General features: G+C 50.0%; 1 protein-coding gene across 8 annotated transcripts in view; it reads left to right on the forward strand.

Moving 5' to 3' along the window:
• Positions 1–2,540: 2,540 nt before the first annotated feature.
• EPS15L1 (epidermal growth factor receptor pathway substrate 15 like 1) overlaps positions 2,541–27,100 on the forward strand; it is a 95,362-nt gene continuing 70,802 nt past the window's right edge. For 6 of the 8 annotated variants that reach the window (XM_047698859.1, XM_047698865.1, XM_047698882.1 and 3 more), the window contains exon 1: positions 2,569–2,616. In XM_047698859.1, the coding sequence (XP_047554815.1) occupies positions 2,584–2,616 (33 nt within the window). In that variant the 5' untranslated portion in view covers positions 2,569–2,583. Of the gene's footprint in view, positions 2,617–7,239; positions 7,287–27,100 lie in introns of those variants that run through there. The other 2 variants (XM_047698852.1, XM_047698869.1) reach the window with 2 other exon arrangements.

Here is a 27,100-nt window from a genome sequence, read left to right on the forward strand (position 1 = left end):
CATGAGTCAAAATCAAGAGTCAGATGCCCAACTGACTGAGCCACCCAGGTGCCCCTAAATGTGGGCTTTTTGACTGATGGTTAGTGGTTTCTTGGGGGTTGGTTATCACTCTCAGAAATGAAAGACTCACTTCCACATAGCAGGGATGGGACTCAATAGTCTACGCCTTTAGTCTCTGAATGATAGAAGAAGTTACTGAGGAAAGAAGCAGAGCCAGGCTTAGGCAGAAAATGCTGGAAAGAGTTGTATGAAGACGGGTCCAACCAGCTCAGATCCTGCAGAGCTCATCTTCAGAGCAGTGCCATCCTGAGAACTTTCTGTGAAGAGGGGATGTTCCCCATTTGCAGTGGCCACACATGCTCCCTTGAAATATGGGTGGTGGGACTGAGGAATGATTTTTTAAACAATTAATAATAATTGGTTTTAGACTAGTTTTAGGTTCCCTGCAAAGCTGCACAGAAAGCACAGAGTTTCCATATACCCCCACTCCTATACCCACACATCCTCCCCCACTATCAATATCCCACAACATAGTGGTACATTTGTCACAGTTGATGAAGCTGACATATCATCTTCCAGAGTCCATAGTTTACATTAGGATTCATTCTTGGTGTTGTATGTTCTATGGAGGAATGAGTTTTTAATCTTATTTAATTGTAATTCAAATTGAAACTTACTTGGCCACACATGATGTGTGGCCGCCATGTTGGACAGTGCAGCTCTGGACTCTGGCAAGAGAGGTCACCGATTTGTGGCTCACTGCCCAGTGTGGTGGCTATAGGAGTAAGAGGTAACTCCAGGCTGCTAGCTGGGTGAGACTCACAGCACCAAGCCTCTGTTTCCAGTCAAGAGGATGCAGGAGGGTCTCCGTGGTCATTGCCTCTGTAGGCTCTGACACTAAGGCTGGAAGCTTGTATATAACATTTCACAGACACCCTTACTCATTGGTTTTCCATCACGTTCTGTCAGAAATGGGAAGGCAGGCAGAGAGGAGTAGCCATTTTTTCAGGTTTCTGGTGGCCCCTTAGACAGTGGTGAGAAAAACAGCAGGGACTTGAGCGATGGCAAACAGCAGTGGCTGCTGAGAGTGGACATCTGGGTTCCCGCTCAGGGCCCAGTGATGATGGGTTTTGGGTAACACCTTTTCCCCTTTTGGCCTTTAGCCCTAGAAGGGCTAGCAGCTTCCTATAGTTACTAATCTTTAGGTAACTTTATATTCCTGTTCTGTTTTTGTCATACTTTCATACTCATTCTCCTATATCAAATGTCCTCAGTTGGCTATCTAAGAATGACTTGACTTTGCCTTATGGAACACAGATGGATAAAGCATGCAAGACAGCTAAAAACCTCCATCTCCGCACGTGGACCACCTCTCCGGCTTTCCAGCCGGCCCACTCCTGTCCATCCATCAGTGCTCAGACTACTTGGGCTGCTGCATCGAGAGTTGCCATCCTAGGACACAAATCTGATCATGTTCAAAACCCTCTGGTGGCTTCCCCTTACTTTTTTTTTACAGGGAACCGAGGGGTGAAGGAGGCATAACCAGACTGAAAACTTAGAGCTCAGATGTCAGAACGGTCCAAGACAAGACCAGATGATACATGGTCTTATCTTGTTGCTCTTGGCTCAGGGGTGTCTCATGAGACCAGCAGCAGTTTGACTACAAAATGGAAGACATGAACAGGAAGCTGTGCCCACCCCTGAAATCACATGGCCTTCTAGCTTGCCTGCCTGGGGCAGGGCTCCTGGCCAGACTCTGTATGTGGCCATCACAGGAGACCAGGTAAAGGAGGCCCACTTGCCCCAAGAAAACCTTGTGTGGCTGTGGTCAGCTGCCTGGCTGGACCGTTATTCCTCGTCCTGTTAGTGGAAACTGGCCACAGATGAGTGTGTGGACCTAGCCAATGGAAGACGAAACGTCTAAAGAAATAAAAGCCCCCTCCAGTACCTGTTCTCCAGCAAACACATCAGGCACCTGTTCTGGGCCAGGCATGGTGTGAGATGTGGAGGTAGGACAGCAAACCATATTACCATCCCCTCTTCTCAGAAGGGGACTGGGGGTTCAGAGAAAGTACATAAGTGACTTGCCAAGGTCACCCTGCTAGAAAGTGGCAGCTGGGAAATTATCACACAGACATAAGCACCTGCCAGCCACCGCCCCCCCACAACATCCACCCTATCCTAGAAACAGGGATTGTTGCTGAGCACGGTTCCTGACCCTCTGCGGGGTGGGAAACAACCCCCCACAGGTGTTTGCCAGGAATGATTTGCTGTCATTCCGCCAGGTGCCCGGCAGGAAGGCGGGCCTGGGGGGGTGGGGGGATGGGGGGGAAGGGGTCAGAGAAGCTACGCACACACTCGGAGGCCTGCGCTCCTCCCCGGCCCCGCCCCCTCTCGGCCACGGCTAGGTGTGTACGGCCCCGCCCTCGACCCCGCCCCTTTAGGTTGAGTCGCGCGTGCGCAGCCCTGCCTCAGCCCTGCCCTCTCCCGGACTCCGCTGCGCGCGCACCGCCCCTCGCACCCGTGCGCACGCGCGGCCCCGCCCCCGTTTCCCCGGCGCTCGGAGCCCGAGTCCGCGGGAAGATGGCGGCTCCGCTCATCCCGCTCTCTCAGCAGGTACGGGCCGGTGGGCGGAGGTGCAGCGCCGGGGCGCGAGGTGGACACTGCGGTGAGGCCGATGTGCAGGGAGGCCCAGCCGGGCAGCGGCGGCTAGCGCTGAGCGGCCCCCGCGGAGGGCGGGCGAGTGGGCGGGCGGTCCTGAAGGTGACAGGCCGGCCCGGCTCGCGGCCTCCCGCGCCCTGACGACCCTCTGCGGGCGGTGTACAAGCGGGGTCGCTGCTTGTGTCTGCACAGTCCGGAGCCCAGCCACGGCTCCACGCCCGGCCTTCGCCGCCGCTCCCAGACCGGGCGATGCACGGTGGCACTGGGCTCTCATACGGAGAGGTGGGCGAGGGGAGTGATCCTTTCTGCCGGTGCGTCGGCCCCGCGAGTCTTTGTTTCCTGCCGGGTCCCAGTCCCCCTGGCGAAGGCAGAGCCCTGCCAGAGCCAGGACCCTTCCGCAGTGCGATTCTGGACTCATCCCTCAATTCCTTGGGAGCTGTTGCCGCCACCCTTGAATCGAGAAAGGGGAGATCGCACGTCTCTGGGTCATGTCTGTGCCCTCATATACGCCTGGTGGTCTTACTAAGGGGCAGTAACAGTGGCGCCACACATACGTGCAAAAAAGAGCCTTGCGCAGGCAGCCCTGCTTTCTGGGAGGGACGTTCATTCATTTATCCGTCAAATGTGCTTTGGTCCAGGTGCTGGGAGCGCAGCAGTGGCCCAGACAAGGTCGCTGCTCTCTCGGAGGTGACACTCTCATGGGATCTAGAAACTACCTGTGCCCTGCTAATAACAGCTGCTGTTATTGACTGAATACCTACCTATGTTGTACCAAGCACAATATTATAGACATTTTGTCTGAATTATCTAGCACAGAGTTGGGATTAAGAGTGAGAATACAGGGTCATATCTTGTGTTTAGTTCTTGGCTCTATCATTCTTAGTCTCCTTGGGTAAAGCGCTTAGGACTCATTTGGAAAATGGGAATATAAAAAAAATTAGGAAAATGTGAAGATTAAGCATGTAAAAGCACTTAGAACTGTGCCTGGCATATGAGAGCACTCAGTGATACTGTAATTATTATCGTCATTTAATTCTCTGGCAGATTGGGACAAATGGGAATGTAGACCACAGCAGCAAGAATGCTAAACCTTAAGAGAGCGGATAGGCAGGTTGGCATGACTGACCAGCTGTTCCAAGGAGAGAGACATGCATACCTGTTAAATCTTACAAGAACTAGCCAGTTTGTAACACTGTCACTAAATTAAAAGTATTAAAGACCAGTGGTTATTAATTAACATGTTCTTCCAAAGATACAAAAGTGCTGTGTAAACTAGGTGCCATGCAGATGTGGGTATTATTGCTAATAGCCAGTTGGCTACAGTTTAGGGTGTGTTTGTGTGTGGGGGGGTGGTGGTGATACTCACTTAGGCTCACTTAATGAGAAAGTGCTCCCGGTTTTGGGGGGGAATCTTTTTAAAACTTACAAAATTTTCACAGTAGCCCTAATCTGAACTTTGATGATGACATTGGCTAATGTTTATTGAGTGATTTAGAGTTTTAGTGCTTTCTACCACGTTGGCGCTTATGCACACAGCAAGGAGAGGGGAATTCTTATTTTACTGATGAAGGATTAGCTTTGGAGGAAGGCAGTGGTTTGCCACTGTTTGTTAAGGTCTGAAAACATAAATCGGGTCATGTGATTCACCTGCTTAGCACCTTTTGAAATAAATATCCCAGTTCCTTCTCAGGAAGCCTTGCTGGTCTGGTGCCTGCCTGCCCTCTCCTGCCTCGTGCTTTCCTCGTGCTACAGCCATACTTGCTGATTTTCTGCTCCTCCCATAGTCCAAACTTTCTCTGTCCTGTCCTCTGTCCAAACTGTCCTGTCCTGTCCAAACTTCCTCTGTCCTCTGTCTCAGGGTGTCCCCACTGGCTGCTCTTCCTGAAGTTCTCGTCCGTGTTTCTTCACTTGGTGCTTTTGGTACCTGGTTCTTTTGCTTTCTTCAGGTGCTAGCTCAGATGTCATTCCTTCCCGGAGGCCTTTGCTGATCACTTGTCCTAAGTGGGGCCCCCTCTTCCATCCCACTGGCAATGTGTCTCCTCCACACACCCCTCAGCACCATTCATGGTCTGCAGATGTCTGTTTCTGCGTGAGACCAGGCACCCAGTCAGAGCAGGTGCAAACTCTTGCTCTTGTGACCAGCACCCAGGAGGCGTCAGGTAAACTCATTAGGCAGGAACCAGTGAGTTACACCTACCAGTGCCATTTACAGGTGGCTCTTCTTCCCTACGTGCGGGACGGGAGCAAAATTGAAGGAGGAGTTGCAAGAGACTGATAGCCAGGAGCCTGTGACAACTTTAGGTCGCTCACTTCTGTGTTTTTTGTGTTCCTTTGTATGCTTGTTGAAAGAAACCAGGTTTTCTTCCTTCAGGTAGTTACGGCAACATTTCTCTATACTGTTCTTAGGTGAAGTTTGGCACCAGGTGTTCCTATGGAGCTAGGTGAGAGTCATAGCACTTCCAGGTGTTTTTAGTCTAGCTGAGATCACACAGGTTCACAGATTATTACTGGGGAAGCGTGGATATGATTCCAGGATGATTTCTGGTTGGGGGCAGTCATGGAGCCCCTAGAGCATGAGGCTGTGCTCTAGTTGGACTGAGGTGTAGGGTGCACTTGGAACATGGATGGTCCATTTAAGATGAATAAAGCCGTTGCCAGCAGGTTTGCAGAGGGGAGTGGGACAGCATGTTTCCCCTCTGTCTCCAGCACTTTTCGCATCAGCATCTTTCCTGGTCTGCTCCGTACTCCCCAGAATCTATGGCACCTCTTTCCCTGTACAGTCTCTTCTGACCCTGAATACAAATCTTGCTCATTTGAAGAGTCAGGAGTCTAGGGTTGATTTTTCCCTCCATTGGTGTCTCAGTGATTTCTCTTTCTCAGAAATTCACCTGTGTCCCTCATCTGCTTTGTACCATATGGTCTCGTAAGTTATTGGTCACCATGCCATCCTTATCTCCAGTGGTCTGTCGTTGGTTGTCCTTGAACCCCACAACACTGGGCATTGTAACCCACCAGTTGGCCTTCATTCTGTCTTCTGCCTTCTTTCTCTCTGTCTGCTTCCATTGTAGGGTCTCCCTACAGAGTGTGCCCTTTCCCCACTGAGACCCTTCTGGAGTCCAGCCTCCTGTTTCTCCCTTTCCAGCCCCCCATCCCACCCCTGTCCGCTGCCCGCTGGAATTGGCCGCCTCCTTACCACATCCGCAAGTTTGTTTTTGTTTGCTGTCCCCCTTCCTGCTTAGCCTCTTCCTCATAGTTCATTCTGCGCAACAACCTCCCCCACCCCCCGCTCCAGAAACCTCCAGCTGCTCCCCATTTCACTCCCCTCCCTATGTCCAGCTTGACTGATCCTGGTTCAGCATTCCCACGCCCCCTGGGCCTGCTCCTCCTGACCTTACCGGCTTGCTCTCCCACACTGCCACCATTTCCATGTAAGCCCTTGCTCTGCCCAGTGTTCCCTTCCATATCCCTCCACCTCATGCTGTGATCTCCTGCTGCAGCCTACCCTACCTCCTGCCCATTGGAGGCCACTCTCAGAGGGCTTCCTTGGTGGTGTCTTCCCTCAGTCCCACCTCAATGACAATTCTCCCTCCTGTACCTTCTGTGGGTCCCTTGTGTGGCCCTTGACCCAGGAAGCACACGGAAAGCATTGGGCTTATTGATGAAGAGAGTGCCCTGTGCCCAAGGCGTTCCATCCCCTCCCCCTTGCCACTGGGATCCTCCTCCTTTGTCATGGGCTTCCTCTGCCGAGGCACTTGAGATACATTGTCTTTTTAATGGATGCCAGGTTCTAAGGTTTTTATTCCTATTTTGCAAACGGGAGACTGAGACCCACAGAGATTTAAGTCACTTGTCAAAGTCCCGTAGTTAGTGGGTTGACCCCACATCCGTCTGCCTGCAGAGCCCTGCTCTTTCCCCTCTTCCAGGCAGCCTGCTGGGCACCTAGCCCAGAACAACACCCGGTGAACGTGTCTGCAGTGAATGTCAAGTGCTTGGAGCACTTGTTTGTCCTTTCGTCCCTTGTTTTTTTCTCTAAAATAATTGCTACTTGCTCTGTTTTACTAGAATGTTAATGGTAGGGGCGCCTGGGTGGCTCAGTTGGTTAAGCGTCTGCCTTCAGCTCAAGTCATGATTTGAGGGTCCTGGGATTGAGCCCCACTTAAGGCTCCCTGCTCAGCAGAGAGCCCGCTTCTCTCTTCCTCTGCCTGCCGTTCTGCCTACTTGTGCTGTCTCTCTCTCTGTCAAATAAATAAAATCTTTAAAAAAAAAAAAAGAATGCTAATGGTGATGTGGTATAAGTTGGTGAGTAGAGTCAGGTTTTAGGGTAAAGACTGGCCCTACCCTGTAAGATCCAGAATTCCCTGGCTCTTTATCTTATTGAGCTGCATTGGCCTGGTTTGTGGACTGAGTAGCTCCCAGTTAAGCAAGAACATGTAAATTTTGCTCCCTCCGCCCCATTTTGAACCTTATTATTTTTTAAAGATTTTTATTTATTTTTATTAGAGCACAGAGGGAGAGGGAGAAGCAGACTCCCTGCTGAGCTGAGAGCCCAACGTGGGGCCGGATCCCAGGACCCTGAGATCATGACCTGAGCCGAAGGCAGATGCTTAACCAACTGAGCCATTCAGGTGCCCCAATTTTGAACTTTAAAGCAACTTTCCCATGCCTGGTTCTTCACTCGATCAACTGATCTGGGAAGTGAACTGTCTTTGATCAGACGGTATCTGAGAACTGAGTGTCTGCTCTCTGGTGCCTCAGGCCCCTTCACGTTATTTTGCTGACGGACGGACACGACTGCCACCACCCCGATGAGAGGCATCTCGACAGCTACGCAGGGGGTGCTCTCAGGGTCTCCCCACTCAGACTTCACCTGAGCAGCCAACGTCCACTTGGCAGACTACTCCACAATCTTCCTCAAAGATGCCTCTCCCACCCCATTATCATTTGAGGTCCCTTCAGGGTGTGTGTTTTCAATGTTAGGGTCCCCAGATGTCCTTTCAGTGCCCTCAGCTGTTTGGTATTTTCTGTCTCTCAGTTTCTCCATGTGCAAATTGGGAGTAACTCTGTATCCTGTATCTGCCTCCTGACAGTGGAAGGTCCACACCCCGTGCACACCGTTCATTCAGCAGACTGTATTAGGCATCTTCTCTATCCCCTCCTGGGCAGTGGGATGTAGCAGTGAACCTGAAGACAGCCCTGTCCCATGGAGCCAAGGTTCTCAGGAGCGGGGCACAGATGGAAGGAAATGAGCAGATACGTGGTGTGTGCCAGGGCAAAGTGATCTTGGCGGTGAGAACTGAAGTGGAGTTTACGGTCTCACGTGTGAGGTCGGGGAAGCCTCAGGAGCCATGGACTGATCAGGAAAGGCATTTTGCATTGCTCACTGTATCCTCCTGGGCCATCCTGATCAGTCTTAGCCTCACTTTATGAAGGGGTTAACTGAGGGCCGGAGGCCTATGATAGGTCACACCCAGCAAGCTCGCTGACACTGCTCATCTAAAGCAGGCCAGGGGCTCTGTGTTGCCTTGTAGGTTCTGTTTGTTTTATTTTTTAAGTAGGCTCCATGCCCAGCATGGAGCCCAATGCGGGCTTGAACTCACTACCTTGAGTTCAAGACCTGAGCTGAAATCAAGAGGTGGATGCTTAACTGACTGAGCCACCCAGGCACCCCTTTTGATTTTTTTTTTTTTTAAGATTTTATTTATTTGAGAAAGAGACAATGAGAGAGAGCATGAGCGAGGAGAAGGTCAGAGGGAGAAGCAGACTCCCCGTGGAGCTGGGAGCCCCATGCGGGACTCGATCCGGGAACTCCGGGATCATGACCCAAGCCGAAGGCAGTCGTCCAACCAACTGAGCCACCCAGGCGTCCCCCCTTTTGATTTTTTTAACTGCCAGGCATCCAACAGTGTGAGATCTCATTTGGTTTTATTTTTTTTATTTTTTTTTTTTAAAGATTTTATTTATTTGACAGAGAGAAATCACAAGTAGGCAGAGAGGCAGGCAGAGAGAGAGGAGGAAGCAGGCTCCCCGCTGAGCAGTAAGCCCGATGTGGGGCTCGAACCCAGGACCTGGGATCATGACCTGAGCCGAAGGCAGCGGCTTAACCCACTGAGCCACCCAGGCGCCCCCTCATTTGGTTTTAAACAGTGGTTGTGCCACCTAACCTCTAGATACTGGGAATCTGATGGAGAGAAGATCACTTGTTTAAATTCTTATTTTACTGTTTTATCTCCTCTCTCTGGAAAGTCATGGGAGAAACAGAAGTTGCCTTATTGTCTTTATAGGTTCCCCTGCTCGAGTGGGTGTTTGGTGCTTCATGGCTGATGCAGCAATGAGTGAGCCATGCCCAGCCACGAGGAGGGTCGGCTTGGTCCAGGCCACGGTGGCACAGGCCACGGGTGGTCTGAGCTGGATGAGGGCTGGATAGCACTTGGGAGAGGGCTGCGTGGAGAAGGTGCATTTTGGCTGGGCTGTGGGGAGGCTGGGAAGAGAGGAAGGAATGCTTTTTCAGACAGGCAAAGCAGAATAAACAGAAGCCAAGACGCTGGAATTCCAGCTCAAAGGGCCTAAATGTGAGGCCAGGGCTGGGGACCCTGGGGTCCATAGCCTTCTTTTAACTAGGGTGACTTAGGGATTAAAGGAAGAAGGTCGTTTGGTAAATGGGACACAGTTTGTGCCTGGCCTACCGAGTGGCCTGAGACAAAAGGGACTGACAGGGTGTCTGCTTGCCTAGAGAGTGGCCACTGGTGGTGGTGGTGGGAGGGGTAGTGGGAAGGAGACCTGCCTGCTGGGTGGCCCAGAGGGCTGCTCCAACTTAGAATGCTCTGTCCGTTGTCGTGGGCCCAGCCCTCACTGTCACAAGGTGCTAGAGGGAAGTAGAGGTTGTAGATGACCACAAACAGCCAGGAAGTCCTTCGACTTCCGTCTGGCCATGCCTTCTGGGTGGGATTGCTGTACTCTTGATGGTAGAACCGATTTACTGATTACATTTCAGACCCGCTGACACAAAGTCATTTCTCTTTTTGTATACATGGGTGGAAAGCTGGGAAGGGTGGTGCCAGGAAGGCTGACCGGCACTGTCTGCAGACTGGAATTTGGCTTCTGCCCCATCCAGTGTGTTGCTCACCTGCATCCCATGCTTCCCAGATCTGCCTTCCCTGTTTGCTCTGCCCTGCGGCCCCTGGGCCCTTTTTGTTTGTTTGTTTGTTTGTTTTTAAAAAGATTTTATTTATTTGAGAGGTGAGCATGCGCATGAGTAGGGGGTAGGGGCAGAGGGAGACAGAGAAGCAAACTCCTTGCTGAGCAGGGAGCCTGATGTGGGACTTGATCCCATCCTCATGACCTAGATGAAGGCAGATACTTAACTGACTGAAGTACCCATGTGCCCTAGCCCCTGGGCCTTTCTTTCAGTTGCTTGCTCAGGTGACATTCCCTCTTGCCTCAGGACCTTTGCACATGCTTTTATTGCCCCCTTTCTGGGATGTTCTCCCCCCGCCCCACTTTATTTCTGGGTTAACCTCTACTCCTCTTCATATCTCAGCTGGCACATCACTTCCTTGGGTAAAGCCTTCCCTGACAGGTTGGCCCACTTCTCTGTTGTTGCCTGTGGGGATATTCTGTACTTTTCCACATGCCAGTCTGTAATTTTCTCTTGGTAGGATTATTAAATTGATGGTCAGTCTCCCCCACCACATAGAGTAGGTCCACAGAGGCCTGTTTTAATTCGTCCTTGTTCCTCAGGTACTCAGTAATCCTCTGTCATATGAATGGCAGAATAGTAGGGCCGGTGCACAGTATGTGAGGCAGGGAGGAGCTATGGCAGGTTTTTGGGGAGTGGAGTGACACGTCCAGATCTGAATGCTTACACAGAGAATGGGCAGAGCTGAGGACTAGCTCAGAGACATTTGTTGTGATGTGGGCATGCAGTGAGAAAGAGCAACCTGGCCTGAGGTCGTTTCCAGAAGAGCAGAAGGGGTTGGTGATCGGAGGAGTGAAGGAGCGTGTGGGATGGTTATTTGTGCGGGGGGGGGGGGGGTGCTTTCTGAGTTTGGAAAGGAGGCAGGTGCGATGAGTTCAGCCAGCCTTCCTGGGCGGTGACAGGTGGGTGGTTGGGTCAGGTGAGACAAGACCCATCACCTTGCAGTGGGCCCTCCAGGCCTGGTGGGAGCCCACATTTAGGAGCAGTTGAGAAGTAGCCTAGCTCCCGGGGGCAGCGTCAGGTACCGTGTGCTGAGCACCTACCCCGTGCTGGTCTGGGACCAAGAAGAAAAAAACTGAGCCCCTGGCCTTCAGATGGCACAGCTGGAGCTGGGCTCCCAGGTACAGATAGATAAGTAGGAGCCCGAGGGCAACGCCTGGGGGAGGTCGGGCGGCAGCCTGCAGAAGTGGAATGGATTGGCTCCGCTGGCTTGGAAATGAGAGCACCGGCAGGGGGACTGGGTCTTCCTGCCTCTTTTCCCTCTTCCGTTCCAGCAGGACTGGAGAAGCAGGTGTGTGCAGCCTTTCGGACTGGCTGCTCAGCACCCCTCCCGCCCCGTCGGAACCCCCTTCCCTGACGCTGCTGACTCGGTGCCGGCGGGAGATTTGGGCTGCAGTTCTTGCCAGAAGAAAGGAGGGAGGTTGGACACTCACTTTGGGCCCATTCACCACTGACTTCCCATTAGGAAAGTGTCATTGTCACTGTCCCTGTGCTCGTTTCTGAACAAGGAAACGAAGGAGGACAGTGCTAAAATCAAAGGTTTCAGGCCTCCCAGGGAACTGGGGAGCTTGGGTCAGACTGCAGTTCCAATGGCCGTGTTCTCGGCCGTGGACACCACACCATGGGCTCCTGGGAGGGCAGGAGCAGCTCTGTCCCTGCTGTGTCCCGAGCCCCTGCAGCGGGCAGGCAGGGGCTGCATGCTCCAGAGAGCAGCCAGGAGCAGTGTCTGTAGCTGCCAGTAGTCAGTCAGTGGAAATGTTCTGTCTCCTGGGTGGAGAGGCAGGCATCCAGCGCACTGGTGAGGGAGTCCTTGAGGGCCAGCATCCTGAAGGCCAGGCCCCCACCCTTTCGCAGGGCTCCGCAAGTCTCTCCACTTGTGCTGTGGGGTGTGGAGAGGGCTTCTCTGATTTACTAATGACAGCAACAAGCACGCCTGTCGAGCCACAGAAAATTGGCTTTTCTTAATCCACAACGGATGTTCTCAGTTTTAAGTACCCAGTGGGAAAAGGAAACGATCTTCTTTTGGACTGCTTTTATTTTATTTATTTATTTATTTTTTAAAAGATTTTATTTAATTATTTGACAGAGAGAGAGATCACAAGTAGGCAGAGAGGCAGGCAGAGAGAGAGGGGGAAGCAGGCTCCCTGCTGAGCAGAGAGCCCGACGCGGGGCTCGATCCCAGGACCCTGGGATCATGACCTGAGCCGAAGGCAGAGGCTTTAACCCACTGAGCCACCCAGGCGCCCCTTTTGGACTGCCTTTTTTTTTTTTTTTTTTTTTTAAGATTTTTTTTTTAAATTTATTTATTTGAGAGAGAGATAGTGAGAGAGAGCATGAGCAAGGAGAAGGTCAGAGGGAGAAGCAGACTCCCCATGGAGCTGGGAGCCCGATGTGGGACTCCATCCCGGGACCCCGGGATCATGACCTGAGCCGAAGGCAGTTGTCCAACCAACTGAGCCACCCAGGCGTCCAGCCCTTTTGGACTGCTTTTAAAGGGGCAAAGAATAAACAGGGAAAAAAGAGAGAGAGAGAGAGAACAGGCCTGTTGAGGGCGAGGTCCTCACGGAGATTGTTAAGCCAGGACTGGGAAGTTTGGGCATGGAGTAGCCCTCTAAATTCTCTGGCACCCTAGAAACGGCATTGTTTGTGGCTGGAGGTGCTCGGACCCGGCAGACCTGGATGTGTGCTGTGGAGAACCTTTCTCCTGTTGGGAGTTTTCTTGATCAAGACCCTGAACGGTCTCTGGGTCTGCAGTTTCGGACCCCTGTGTCCACTGGGGACACTTTCTCTGCGGAGAAGAGGACTCCGCAGGGGCGGAGCAGACGCCCGCGGTTGCTGAGTGCGTAAGGGTTGGTGCTGTTGTTTCTCACCCACACACGACCCCAGGGGATCGGCGTTTCCTTACACGCCAAGCTGGTCCTATTGGCATTTGGCCTCTTGACTTAATTTTGCCTTTTAGCCCCTTGGAATTATCCTTTAATTCACAGCTACTAAGCACTTAACCTGCTGTGTGTGCGATTGCCTATTTAAAAGAAAATAAGTAAGATTGAGAACTAGTAAAGGACTGTTGGGAGCGACTCAGCCAACTAGTTGAGAGTGAAAATGAGTACAATACGTACTGCAGTGTAGCCAACATTTAGTAAAGCATTTTCTCATTTTTTGGCAAAGACCATTTGGTGTGGCGAGCTGTCAGGACTGTGATCTGATGTTTGCCAAACAGGCCCTGATTAGTAGCCTTGCCTGACTTCCCTTCCCAGCCCCCATGATTCTCTATAAATAAAGCCAGCTCCTCCGTCTCCGTGACAGCAGTAAGAAGGGCAGTAATGGATACAGTCGCATTTTGGAGTTAGAGGCTGTGCTTTACCGGGACCTAAAGTAATCCTCGGGGCCGGCACTGTATTAGTCCCACTCCTTGGCTGGGGAACTTGGGCCCTGGGAGGCATCGTGGCTTGTCTTCACTCTGCTGCTGAGTGGCGAAGCCATGTCTGCCCAAGCATCAGCCTCTCTGTGGCCGTCTCACCCACTCCCTCCTGAGGCTCCATCAAAATCTTACCTGTTCTGTAAACAAACAAACAAGGAAATAAGTTTATTAAAAAAAAAAAAAGTTTATGGAAGGCCTGCTTACGGAGCCAGCATTCTAAGAAGTAGAAGAAATGTGAGACTTCTGCCTCACCCCCTACCCCCAGAATTAAAAATGTAGGAAGGAGGGGACCCCAGGCACGAGAGTAGCCTTGACAAAATTTGGACATGAAGAAATGTCCCATTTGTAGGTTTGGGGCTATGGGAATGTAGAGGAGAGAGAGAGTTATTTCAGTTGGGGGGAATTTGGAAGGTTTTTAAAGTCGGGCGTCAGTTGTGGGGCTGGGAGGTAATTGGCCTTGAGTGGGCACAACCCCTCCCCCCCCCGTCCATTTCAGGCATAGGGAATAATTTGTGCCCAGACAAGGAGCATACAGTGCACAGTGTGCAGAGAATCTGCCAGAGCAGGAAGGAGAGCAGGGATAGAGCGCTGTGTGCTCGCGAGTGTATGCAAGTGTCTCTGACTATCCAGGTGAATGCGTGTGTGGTGGAGAGGGAAGGAGTAGTGAAATTAGCCCAACAGGGGCAGAGGATGGCTGTGGGGCACCTCAAGAGCCAGGCTGAGGCTTGGAACGTTGCACTCTTCACCACACAGTCTTTTCCAAGCAGGGGAGTGACCATTGGAATTCCTCTCCCTGTTCCTCCCAGCAGGGCTCCTCTTCTGTATGTGTTCCCTGAGTAGACCACGATGCCCCTCCTTGGTAGTGGTGAGTGTCTTTTGCTCACCATGGAATCCGGGAGCCTGCTGAATCCCTGGTGCCTAGAGGACCCAGGCTCTATAGAGGAGCAGTGGGTTCCGGGAGGCTGATGAGGCCACCCTCAGAGAACAGGGGAGGGGCATGGAGAGCTGCTGACCCGATCGGCCTGGGGATCCCTGAGTCCTGGGCAGCGTGCCTGCGTAAGGGATGGTGAAACATTGGGCCGGGGCTCAGCACATGGCAGAGACGTTGGAACCCCCGGGTGACTGATCTAGGAAAGGAATTTTGGGAAGATTCAGGGCACACTTAGGGCAAATTGGGAGCACTGTGAGAGGAAGGCAGTCGGTGCCCTGCTGCTTAGGGGCCCCTGCTGCTGAGCTGTCACCCCGTGGGTCTGCTCAGGGCCTGGTCCACTGTGCGGAGAAAGGAAGGACAGAATGGATGGGAGCTGTTCTCTGAGAGGCTAGGAGGAGCGATAGCCTCGGGAGCTCTGGGGAGGCCAGGGCCTCTTTTGATCTTGAGATCGGGCTAGAATCTGCGCCCTGCTGTGCTCAGGCTGTCTGAGCTCCCTGTTGTCTGACCCTTTCCAGTCCCATCCACCTGCCCTCTGTGTGGCTGCACTCAACCCCGTGCTCCTCCCTACATGCCCATCACCTGTTCCCTCCAGGACCCTGCCCCCTCGGTGTGTCCCCACCCGTGGTGTTGCAGACCTGTCTGTCCCCAGAGCTTCAGTGCGGGTACTCCTAGGCATGCTTGTCATCTCGTATCCCCTCTGGCAGGCTCAGCTGGGGCTGCGGTGGTGTCTCCGCCCTCACAGGTGTGTTTCTGGGGTGCCGAGTCTCCCCGCCACCCCTGTCTCTTCCTCCCAGCACTTGGCAGCCCTCCGTGTGCATTGTCACGTGTAATGACTTTCTCCTCCAGACTCGGAGCTCCGCACGACTCGGTAGAAACTGCTTGAATGGGAATGAGATTTCCACCTCCACGTCAGAGAAACACGTGTAAAGGTGGACAGCCCCCTTTCTTTGTGTTTGCGCAGTGAGTGGCCTCATTCCCCTGGAGACTTACTGACGTCTCCCGGGTCTCCCATTCCGCACAGTTAAATGCATATTCAGGTCACTGGTCATGTGCACATCTGCTCAGGTCGCCGCGGGGATCACGTTCCAGGCTTCTCCGCTGGGTGGGCGCAGACCCTCTTACCTCACTGTGTCCCTCCTTCCTGGCTGGCTGAAACTGTGCTGAAGGGCCCCAAGTCCCTGCCGCCCCCCTCTGCCCCAGAGTCCACTGTGCCCATCCTTGACCCCTGGCTTAGGCTCTGGAGGCTTCGGCAGTGCCTCCTGCTATCTTCGCCTTCATATCCCATGGCACCTTGTATTGTAGTCATGCGCTCACTTGGCCTGCCCGGTCTCCTCATCTTGAGCCCTAGAGTTCTTTCTCACACCCTTTTGTATCCTGGATTCCGCCTCATTGTGTGGACTTAACGTGTGTTTGTTGAATGAGTGAATGAATGAATTTCCAAGTCCCAAGTGCAGACACTCTTTCAGGAAGTTTTCTGTGAAGAGTAGGTGGGAGGTCAGTAGTTTGAAGTGGAATGGGCTGGGGGACATTTCTAGGGATGGGATACATTTTCACATGGGAGCCGGTAGAAGGAGAGGACTAGGAGGAGATGGGACTGTAAACAGCCAGGATTGGAGGACTGCTCAACCCATACCAGTCTCTGGTGGTGGGAATGCTCATCCTTATTTTCCAAATGAGGAAACCGAGGCACAGAGAGGCTGCTCACCTTCCCCAGGGTTGCACAGTACTCTAGTGGTGGGGTGGGACTTTATTTCATTTTATTTTTTTGTAAAAGATTCTTTTTTTTTAAAAGATTTTATTTATCTGAGAGAGAGAGAGAGTGAGAGAGCACGAGACAGTAGAAGTTCAGAGGGAGAAGCAAACTCCCTGCGGAGCTGGGAGCCCAACGTGGGACTAGATCCCAGAACTCTGGGATCATGACCTGAGCTGAAGGCAGTCGCTTAACCAACTGAGCCACCCAGGCTCCCTGGGATGGGACTTTAATCCACATCTATCTGGTGGCGTTGTTGACCTCTGTGTGGTTCTGCTTCTCCCTTGGTGCTGGGAGCACCAGGCTAAGAGGTGTGGGTAGAGACCTTCAGGACTCCCTGCAGGTCCTGTCTCTTGCACAAGGTGGCATGTCAGGGTGGGAAGGTTGCCTTAAGTGACCTTGGTTTCTCTTTTATTTCCGTTTCTGGTAGATGGGGCCAAGAGCAGGGGTCTCTTGGGAGGGCTGAAGCTTGAGTCTGCATTCCGTCTAGTAGATCCTGGCCTTGAACTCCCTCTGGCTGTCGTGCTCACCTTGACGCTTCACTGTGTGTCTACAGTTTCAGGCATGGTTCTTGCTCTTTGGTTCTCCTTGGAGGTGGAGACTTCAGGCCTTGAGTTCTGAGTGGGTCGGACGGAGGCCGTGCATGCTGTGCTGAATGGCAGTGCACATCTTCACCTAGTCCTTTGTCATGGCAGTCATTTGGGTCCCCAGGGAGAATCATGTGTCTTCAGATCCCTCTTCTCGTATGTGGCTCTTTTCCTTTTCTGTCTTGTTTACAAGAGCAATGTGCGCTAATGTAGAACACTGGCGAACTCAGCCACGGTGGGGGCAGTGGGGACATTGGTTCACGGGTAGGAGTTGGTGTTAGCATGTGGTGTCCGTCCTGCCATACTCAAGTCCATGTGCATATGTAATCGCTGGGGGCTTACCAGCCAGGTCATCACTATCTATGCTGGTTTGGGCCCTTCCTTTGCACTTAGCAAATACCTGACGATCATACCCTGATTGTAAATGTTCTGCCTGTGCTGTTTTGCTGCTGCGTGGGATCCTCGCCCATTTTCAACCTCTTCTGTCACCCATAGTCCTCGCCCTCCAGCAGGATGAACTGATACAACGCTCTTGCCTTTCCCCACCTCCTGCAGAGTTGGTCACTTCCTTGGGGTAGACCCCCCCGGGGAGACCTTACAGTAGCAGAAGGGGGTGTGTATTGTGTGTTAAAGAAGTGCTAGTTTTGGGGCACCTGGGTGGCTCAGTCGGTTAAGCAGCTGCCTTTGGCTCGGGTTATGATCCCCGGATCCTGGGATTGAGCCCCACATCGGGCTCCCTGCTCAGCAGGGAGCCTGCTTCTCCCTCTGCCTGCCATTCCTCCTGCTTGTGCATGTGTGCTCTCTCTCTTTGACAAATAAGTAGAAATCTTAAAAAGAAAAAGTTAAAAAAAAGTGCTAGTTTTTATTGTTTGTCAAAAGTATGACGCTGCTTGTGACAAAGCTGCTTTTTTTATCACCCTTCACACGTGAAGCAGCTTGTACTGCTAGGATCCTTGCCAGAGCAGAAACATATCAGATGTTGGTCTTGAATTATGTAAGATTTTACACACACTCAAAGGAGAGGGAAGAGTTTAATGAACTCCCACGTGTGCACTGTCCGTTTACAACAAATGCCTTTTTTTTTTCTTTTTTTAAAGTAGGCTCCATGCCCATCGTGGGGCTTGAACTCATGCTGTTGAGACTGAGAGTCGTACGCTCTACCAACTGAGCCAGCCGGGCACCCAAACAAACACTGTTTTGCAAATCTCTGCGCTTATCTACCATCCCTGGACCTCTGCCATGTACGTTTTTATTTCTGAGGTTTTTTTGTTTTAAATCTCAGAAATCGGGGTGCCTAGGTGGCTCAGTCGGTTTGGTGTCCCAACTCTTGATTTGGGCTTAGGTTGTGATCTCAGGACTGTGAGGTCAAGCCCTAGGTCAGGCTCCCCATTCAGCAGGGAGTCTGCTTGAGATTCTCCCCCTCCTCCCTTTGCCCCTCTCCCCCAAGAGAGAGCTCTTGCCGCACTCTCTCTCTCAAAATAAATAAATCTTAAAAAAGTAAGTCTCAGAAATCATATCTCAGTTTGCATCTGTGACAAGAATGACAAGAAGACCATTTTTCTTTACATACCCATGGTACCATATCAACACCTTACACATTTAATCATCCCTTAGTACTATTCCATTGATACCCAGTCCATATTCTGGAGTGTCTCCGGAGGTAACCTTGTTATTCGATTGTGAGGTCTCCTGTCTCTTGTACTGTCTTTTTAAAATTTATTTTGAGATAATTACATATTTACGTGCAGTTGAGAAAAATAATGTAGAGAGAGCCTCTGTCTTCTTCACTGGGTTTCCTGCAGTGGTAACACTTGGCAAATCTGTAGTTCACCATCGCAGCCAAAACTGTGACATCGATGCAGTCAGATGCAGACTGGTTCCATCCTAAGCAGGGATCCTTCCTCTTGGCTCTTTTAGCCACTCCCATGCCTTCCTTCACCTCTGACACCCACTAATCTGTTCATTTCCAGAATTCCAGCATTAGAGTGATGTTATGTAATAGAGTCATTTAGCACATAACCTGTGGAGATTGGCCTTTTTTACTTAGTATCGATTCTTCTAGGCTGTTGTGCATATTAGTAGTTCATTCCTTGGCATTTTTCATTGCCAAGTGGTATTCCACAGGGTGGGTGGTGGTCACAGTTCATGTAACCAATCCCCCATGGGAGGACATTGGGTGTGTTTCCGGTCTGTGAGTACAGGATGTTATGCAAACCCAAGTCTTCATTTGTCTGGATGAATGCCCTGGACAACTGCTGGGTCTTGTGACAGTTGCAGGCTTAGTTCTTTTTAAGAAACTGCTGAACTGTTCTCCAGAGCTGTACATTTTTGCCTCCCCACTGTCAACGTGCAGGTGATCCAGTTTCTCTGCATGCTCACTGGTGTCATTGTTGTTTTCGCCATCGTCATGGGTGGGGGCATCTTCCTGTGGTTCTGATTTGCATTTCCCTAATGACTAACGTATGCTGACCATCTTTTCATGGGCTTACTTGCCATCTGTGCATCCTCTTGGGTGAAATGTCTCTTCATGTCTTTGGCTCATGTCCTCATTTGATCATTTGCCTTTTTTATTTTTTATATAAGCAAACTCTATGCCCAACGTGGGGCTTGAACTCACTACCCCAAGACTTGGGTCGTGTGCTCCACCCATGGAGCCAGCCAGGCACCACCCTGCCCCCCAAAAAATGCCCCCCAAAAAAGCATTGTTTGCTTTTGTGCCATTGAGTTTTGAGAGTTTTTTGTATATTTCAGATACTTTATGTATTTCATATCCTTTGTCAGATCTGTGATTTGCAAATATTTCTGTGACTTGGTTTGTCATCTTCCCAGGGTCTTTGACAGGGCAAACATTTTTAATTTTGATGAGGTCCAGTTTATCAGTTTTTCCTTTTATGAGTCAGGCTTTTGGTATCAAGTCTAAGAACTCCTTCCCCAGCCCTTATTTCTGAATATTTTATTTTGTTTTGTTTTCCCAAAAGTTTTATTCCATTTAAGTTTTTCCATTTAAGCCTGTGACCCATTTGGAATGAATTTTTGTAGAAAGTGAGAGACTTGGGTTGAGGCTCATTTTCTCCCTCTGGATGTCCGGTTGCTTCGCCGGAGGCCAGGCAGGCCTCTTTCCTCCTGAATGGCCCTGCACCTCTGTCCTCAGTCGGTCGGGTTCACCCAGTGTACGTCTGTTTCTGGGTCCTCCTTTGTGTTCCGCGGCTGTGTGTGTCTGCCCCTTCATCACCGCCATGCTGCCTTATAGCGGGACTTGAAATCAGGTAGACTGATGCCTCCCACTTTATTTTTCTTCTTCCAGATTGTTTTAGCTATTTTGGTTCCTTTGCCTGTCTCTATACATTTTAGAATAGTCTTATTTTTATCTATAAAAACTCTTGCTGGAGTTTGGCAGGAATGAAGTGGAACCTGCATGTCAGGGGTGTACACGGTAACAGTGCAGTATCGCATCGCCCTCTAGAAGAGCCAGTTGGTCATCTTCCCACACATAGAGCCCAAGATGCTCGTTTTCCCCCTCTGCTGATTCTGCCAACCTGATGGCAAATGCTGGTCCTTCACTCTGTTTTGCAATTTGGAAATTGAATGTTCCCCCCAACTTTGCTATGTCTTTTCTTTCTGAAATTTTTTTTGCTCATTTATTTTTTATTTTTTTAAAAGATTTTATTTATTTATTTATTTGACAGAGATTACAAGTAGGTGGAGAGGCTGGCAGAGAGAGGAGGAAGCAGGCTCCCCGGGGAGCAGAGAGCCCAATGTGGGGCTTGATCCCAGGACCCTGAAATCATGACCTGAGCCAAAGGCAGAGGCTTTAAACCACTGAGCCACCCAGGCACCCTCATTTTTTTTTTTTTTTAAGATTTTATTTATTTACTTGACAGACAGAGATCACAAGTAGACAGAGAGGCAGGTGGGGGGTGGGTGGGTGGGTGGGAAGCGGGCTCCCTGCTGAGCAGAGAGCCCAATGCGGGCTCAATCCCGGGACCCTGAGATCATGACCTGAGCCGAAGGCAGAGGCTTAACCCACTGAGCCACCCAGCTGCCCCTGCTTTGCTCATTTTAAAATTAGGATATCTTTTTTCCTGTGGTTTTATAAAAGCTCTCTCTCACATCAGTGTTCTCCTTCTCTCAGCAAGGTTTGCCTTAGCTCAGTTTTAGAAACCTCTGATGGAGGGGCGCCTGGGTGGCTCAGTGGGTTAAAGCCTCCGCCTTCGGCTCAGGTCATGATCCCAGGGTCCTGGGATCGAGCCCCGCATCGGGTTCTCTGCTCAGCAGGGAGCCTGCTTCCCCCTCTCTCTCTGCCTGCCTCTCTGCCTACTTGCGATCTCTGTCAAATAAATAAATAAAATCTTAAAAAAAAAAAAAAAAAAGAAACCTCTGATGGGGCATTTGGAGAGAGCGGTCAGTTCCTGGGAGGTCAGAGAGGCCCCGGTGTTTTCTGATGTTTTTGAATGCTGCTGAGCTAAATCCCAGTTTCCTCAGCTGCAGAATATGACTGTGCACATAGCCAACATAATGGCTTTGCAAGCAGTGAGGGCAGCCAATGGTAAGTGGAAGGCAGAAACGTAAGGACTATTAAGTGAGCACTTCTTTGGGCTGCTTTTTTTTTTTTTAATTATTATTATTTAAGTTTTATTTATTTGAGTCATCTCTACACCCAGTGTGGGGCTTGAAGTCACGATCCTGAGGTTGAGAGTTGCACACTCTTGTGACTGAGCCAGCCAGGTGCCCTGTGGGCTGCAAGTTTATATCAGCACCTGGTTTTCCAAGTAGAAACTCAGACCAGGATGTCTTTGGGTGTTACCTGCCTAATTCCTGCAAAACTTGTCAACTTAATTGAAAAATACACCATTTGCATTCCCCTGATGATGAGTGATGTTGAGCATCTTTTCATGTGTCTGTTGGCCATCTGGATGTCTTCTTTGGAGAAATGTCTGTTCATGTCTTCTGCCCATTCTTTAATTGGATTATTTGGTTCCTTGGTGTTGAGTTGTATAAGTTCTTTATATATTTTGGATACTAACCCTTTATCAGATATGTTATTTGCAAATATCTTCTCCCATTCAGTAGGTTGTCTTTTAGTTATGTTGGTTTTTTTCCTTTGCCTTCGAAAAGCCTTTTATTTATTTATTTTTCAAAGATCCTTTTATTCATTATCTTTATTTTTTTAAGATTTAAAATTTTTTTTTTAAAGATTGTATTTATTTGTCAGAGAGAGAGAGCGCACCAGCAGGCAGAGTGGCAGGCAGAGGCAGAGAGAGAAGTAGGCTTCCCGCCAAGCAAGGAGCCTGATGTGGGACTCGATCCCAGGACCCTGGGATCATGACCTGAGCTGAAGGCAGCAGCTTAACCAACTGAGCCACCCAGGCATCCCTTTTTAAAAGATTTTATTTATTTATTTGAGAGTGAGAGAGAGAGAGAGCACAAGCACAAGTAGGGGGAGAGGCAGGCAGAGGGAGAGGGAGAAGCAAACTCCCTGCTGAGTAAGGAGCCCGATGTGGGGCTCCATCCCAGGACCCTGGCATCATGACCTGAGCCGAAGGCAGATGCTTAACAGACTGAGCCACCCAGGCACCCCAGAAGCCTTTTATTTTGATGGAGTCTGAATAGTTTATTTTTGCTTTTGTTTCTGTTGCCTCAGGAGACCTAAGAAAGATGGTGCTGCTATGACCAGTGTCAGAGAAATTACTGCCTGTGCTCTCTTATGTGATCTTTATGGTTTTAGGTCTCACATTTAGGTCCTCAATCCATTTTGAGGTTTTTTTGTGTAGGGTGTAAGAAAGTGGTCCAATTTCATTTCTGCATGTTGCTGTCCAGTTTTCCCAACACCTTTTGTTAAAGAATGCCTATTCCCTATTGAATATTCTTCCTGCTTTGTCAAAGATTAATTGACCATAAAATTGTGGGTTTATTTCTGGACTTTCTGTTCTGTTTCCATTGATCTATGTACACATTATGTCTTTTATGCCAGCACCATACTGTTCTGATTGCTACAGTTTTGTAATATAACTTAAGTCTCAAATTGTGATACCTCCAGTTTTGTTTTTTCTTTTTCAAGATTGCTTTGGCTATTCAGGGTCTTTGTGGTTCCATACAAATTGTAGGATTGTTTGTTCTAGATCTGTGAAGAATACTGTTGGTATTTTGATAGGGATTGCCTGAAATGTGGAGATTGCTTGGGGGTGGTGGAGATATTTTGACAATATTTGTTCTTCCAACTGCATTCCGCATTGGGGAAATGCAAATCAAAACCTCAATCAGATATCTCGACGCACCCATCAGAATGGCTAAAATAAAAAACACAAGAAACAACAAGTGTGGGTGAGGATGTGGACAAAGTGGAGCCCTTGTGCACTGTTGGTGGGAATGCAAACTGGCATAGCCATTCTGGAAAACATTTATTGAGGTTCCTCAAAAAAATTTAAAGTAGAACTACCCTGCAATCTAGTAATCACACTGTTTACCCAAAGAGAACAAAAACACTAACTTGAAGGGATATATGCACCCCTGTGTTCATTTCCGCATTATTGCAAAAGTCAGACTATGGAAACAGCCCAATCCGTCGGTAGATGAATGGATAAGAAGAGGAGGGATATATATACAATGGAATATTACTCAGCCATAAGGAAGAATGAAATCTTGCCTTTTGCATTGACATGGATGGAGCTAGAGGGTATTATGCTAAGCAAAATAGTCTCTCTCAATCAGAGAAAGACCAGTACCACATGATTTCACTCGTATGTGGAATTTAAGAAATAGAACAAACAAAGGAAAAAAGAGACAAACCAAAAAACAGACTCTTAACTACAGAGAACAAACAGATGGTTACCAGAGGGGAGGTGGGTGGGGGGTGGGGAAAACAGGCAGTGGGGATTAAACAATACAGTTATCTTGATGAGCACTGTGTAATATATGGAAGTGTAGAATCACTATATGGTACATCTGATACTAATATTACACTGTGTGCTGACTACACTGGAATTTAAAAAAAAAAAGGAAGGGCGCCTGGGTGGCGCAGTCGTTAAGCATCTGCCTTCAGCTTGTATAGTGATCCCAGGGTTCTGGGATCAAACCCCGCATCAGGCTCCCTGCTCAGCGGGATGCCTGCTTGTATTCCCTCTCTTGCTGTCTCTCTCTCTCTCTCTGTCAAGTAAATAAATAAAATCTTAAAAAAAGATATATGACAGGTTAAAAAAAAAATCTGAAAATACAGTGTTATGGGGTCTTCGCTTCCTGGGGGAAATGACAGGTCGTACTGGTTTTCAAGTCATTTTATATACTTGAGTGTTGTACTCTGACCTCTCGGGTTGAATAAAATGCATCAGCACATAATCACGGGCGTGCATTTTCCCAGGGCTACCATGCATAGGAGGCTGTGCTGGGGCCCAGTGCCCAGCTCTGTCACGCCTGGGCTGTTTTTGCGGCGTGCAAAGTAAGATGGCGCCGCATGATCTGGGCGCTCCTCTGGCTTTGCCACTCGCTGGCTCTGTGACCCTGCGCATGCTACCCCAGTCTGAGCACCTGCAGTCTGGGACTAAAGTCTGTATACCTGTGCCGTAGTGTTGTTGGAGCATTAAATGAGGTGCAGGATAGGAAACAGGAGTGCTCCATGAATGTGATCCCCTGTTTATCAGAGCAACGGATTAAACTTTTTTCCAAAAGTCTTAAAAACTGGTTTGCTTTAAAGAAATGCCATTTTTGAAATGAGCAAGACTGGCAGTCATTGCTTTGTCTGGCACAAAAGCACAGCCTTTCCCGGAAGACTGGGAATTCTCCTGGTTCTAGGCATAAAGATTTAGGAAGGGTCCTGCCTTTGGACAGAAGCGGGGATCAGAGCTGGATGGGCTCAATCCTAGAGGTTTTGGAGTGGCTAGAACCCCAATCTTCAGAGGATTTCCCCTCCAAAGTAGTTCCACTGTGTTCTTCATCTCAAGCTGCTTTTCTCCAGCATTAAAATTGCATGTGCTTACTCGAACTGTGGTGTTTTAAAGCCCTCTGCACAGAAGGGTGTCAGCTTGTCCTTGGTATGCTCCCCTTCCCTGTCGCCCCTGCTTGTAAATTGCGTGGAGGCTGGAGGACAGAGCAAAGAGGCAACAGGAACTTTCCATGTTATTTCTGAGTATTTTAAGCTCTGACGAGCAACTGAATGGTCACACTGAAAGTGATGATTGAACCGCATCAGTAATTCAGTCACTGCAAGTTGAAGGTGGCCCCTTGGCAGGGTGGGTTGGCGAAGGACATCTCCATCCTGGGCTGGTTTGTCCTACTTCCATTTTCAAAGACCTCACCCCATTCTCTGCGGCCTCTTACTTTCTGCAGCTTTCTTATACTGAAAGCCTCATCTCCTGGCCCGTTCCCTTTCTGCCTGTGCCGCAGGCTTGGCCCTGGGCTCTCTTTGGGGTCAGACAGAGAAGAAGAGCTCTGGTGTCCGCTCTCAGTGTGCTCTGTCCCCGCAGCTGTATCATTCCCTCTGGGAGCCGCTGCCGGCACCGGTGAGCCGGTTGTGATGGAGGTCTCTGCCCAGGAGCTGACCATATAGGTGGCCTGTCATTGGGGGATTCATGGTGTTAGTTAGCAGCAGGTGTCTTCAGGTCCATCTCAGTGGCATATCAGGCAGCTTGCAGACATGATTCCACCATCCCTGGGACGAGGTGGAGTGGTGAGGGGAAGTGCCAGCTAGATCTGGTGTTTTCCCCTTTTCCCCCTTCTGCTTTTGCAATAACAAGTATGAGTAATGACATTGAAGCTTCTAACTGCTGTCATTGTCCCAGCCTAACTATAGTGATTCCCGGAGAGAGGAAGAGTTGAAGCACACTCTTGTGGTTTCTCCTTACTTGTGGCTCATGTGGGATTGAAAGCTGGCCATAGGCCATTGGGGGATGAACCCTTCTTAGACTGTTGGAGTTTTGGGTCTGGTGCTTCAGAGGCTTTTCCAGGTTATTCAGTCTTGTTTTTCTTGATTGTGGATCCAATAGCTCAGAAGCATTTAGGACGTTTGAAACAGTTGTTAACTCTGTATGCCCCAAATACCCTTTTTTTCACTGGAATTGCAGTAGGCTGGAAACCCCTTTTCTTGCCTACCCTGAGATCTTAAAAAAAAAAAAGAAAAAAAAAATCCCACTGGAAGTGTATTTCAGACCTGAGCCTCTCTGATTGCTGGTGGGAAGGGGACCTTTGCCATCAGGGTGGAGGCCTCTGGGGCTTGTGCATTCCATTCCTGTGAGCCAATGGCAGGCGATGTGCTGTCCGCACCCGGCACTGTCACCTTGACAAACAGCCTGCCTGATTTTGCTTCCTCTGTCCGCCTTACTCCTTTGAGGAGGTGTGCTTTGGAAGCATGCCAGAGTTTTAAACCCAGGAGGTCACACGATGTGTGATGGTGGGCACTTCGGTCTAAGGTCTGAAGGAGCTGAGAGTGGCAGACCTCCCCCTGTGTTGGGCCAGCGTGCCAGGCAGGAGGAAGCAGCCAGCCAGGGAGGCGCTGTAGCTGTGTACTTACCTCTCCATCCTTCTCCTGGGTGTTGTCCCCTTTTCTTTCTCAAGCAGTGGCTCCTTGTCGCCCAGCCTTGCGTTCTTTCCTTTTCATGCTGCTCCGTGTTTAGTTTTCTCTGCTTTTTCAAGATTTCCCCCTTTCTTTTTGTTTTGACTTTCCTCCTCCCCTTTCAGGTCTTCGTGTTCTTTTCCTTCTGTTTCCATTCTGTCTTGGTGGCGTTCTCTGTACTTTCGCTTCTTTATATGCTCGCAGGTGTTGGCATCCCTCAGAGAAGCTGACCGTAATCTCGGCAGTATTTTTAACCCGAAGCGAGTCTCTTTGTGCCACCGCAGAATGCAAGTGTTGGGCTGGTCCAATCCCGTGGTTGTAACTGGAAGGAACCCACCTCTGCCAGTTTTATTCATTATGAAAAATCACAAGACAGCATTCAAAGACTTTTTAAAATAGACACGGTACTCCCACCTCTCATTCGGTCCTCGCCTTCCCTGTCCTTGTCTTTAGTGGTTCCCATGCCCATTCTTCTGTATGAGGAAGCGTAATTGTGTGTTCTTCACTTTGCTCACTAAGTCAGTGGCAGGGTTGTGGACTGCTGTTTCCCTTCACGTGGCAAAACACCAGCATGTGTAAGCCTATAGAGCTGACAGTTCAGTGGCTGCTTACTCCTTTCCCAGCTGACACCTCCCTTGGGGGATGGCTCGCTGAGGTCGGGAAGAGAGGCTGTAGGACACGGTGCAAAGTGTGAGGGCTTGGCCGCCAACCAGGCCAGCTCCAGACATGGCTTCAGTGAGCCACGTGACCCGAGAGCAGGCATTTACCTTCTTTGAACAGTGATGTCTTGGATCTGATGGCTGGAATGTGGAGTGTCTTCTGTGCTGGGCTGAGGACTTTGAACTTCCTGCCTGCCACAGTAGGAGTGCTCACTGGCCAGCTCTCTCCCAGCAGGGGCCAGTCAGTGTGCATCCCTGGTGGCTGGTGGAGCACGGGATGGGTGGGGACGAGATCTGGGGCAGGGAAACCAGTCTGAAGCTTGCGTGTCTACTGATTTCATGATGACATGCAGAA

This window comes from Lutra lutra, chromosome 1 (genome assembly GCF_902655055.1).
Source record: "Lutra lutra chromosome 1, mLutLut1.2, whole genome shotgun sequence".
Lineage (NCBI taxonomy): Eukaryota > Metazoa > Chordata > Mammalia > Carnivora > Mustelidae > Lutra > Lutra lutra.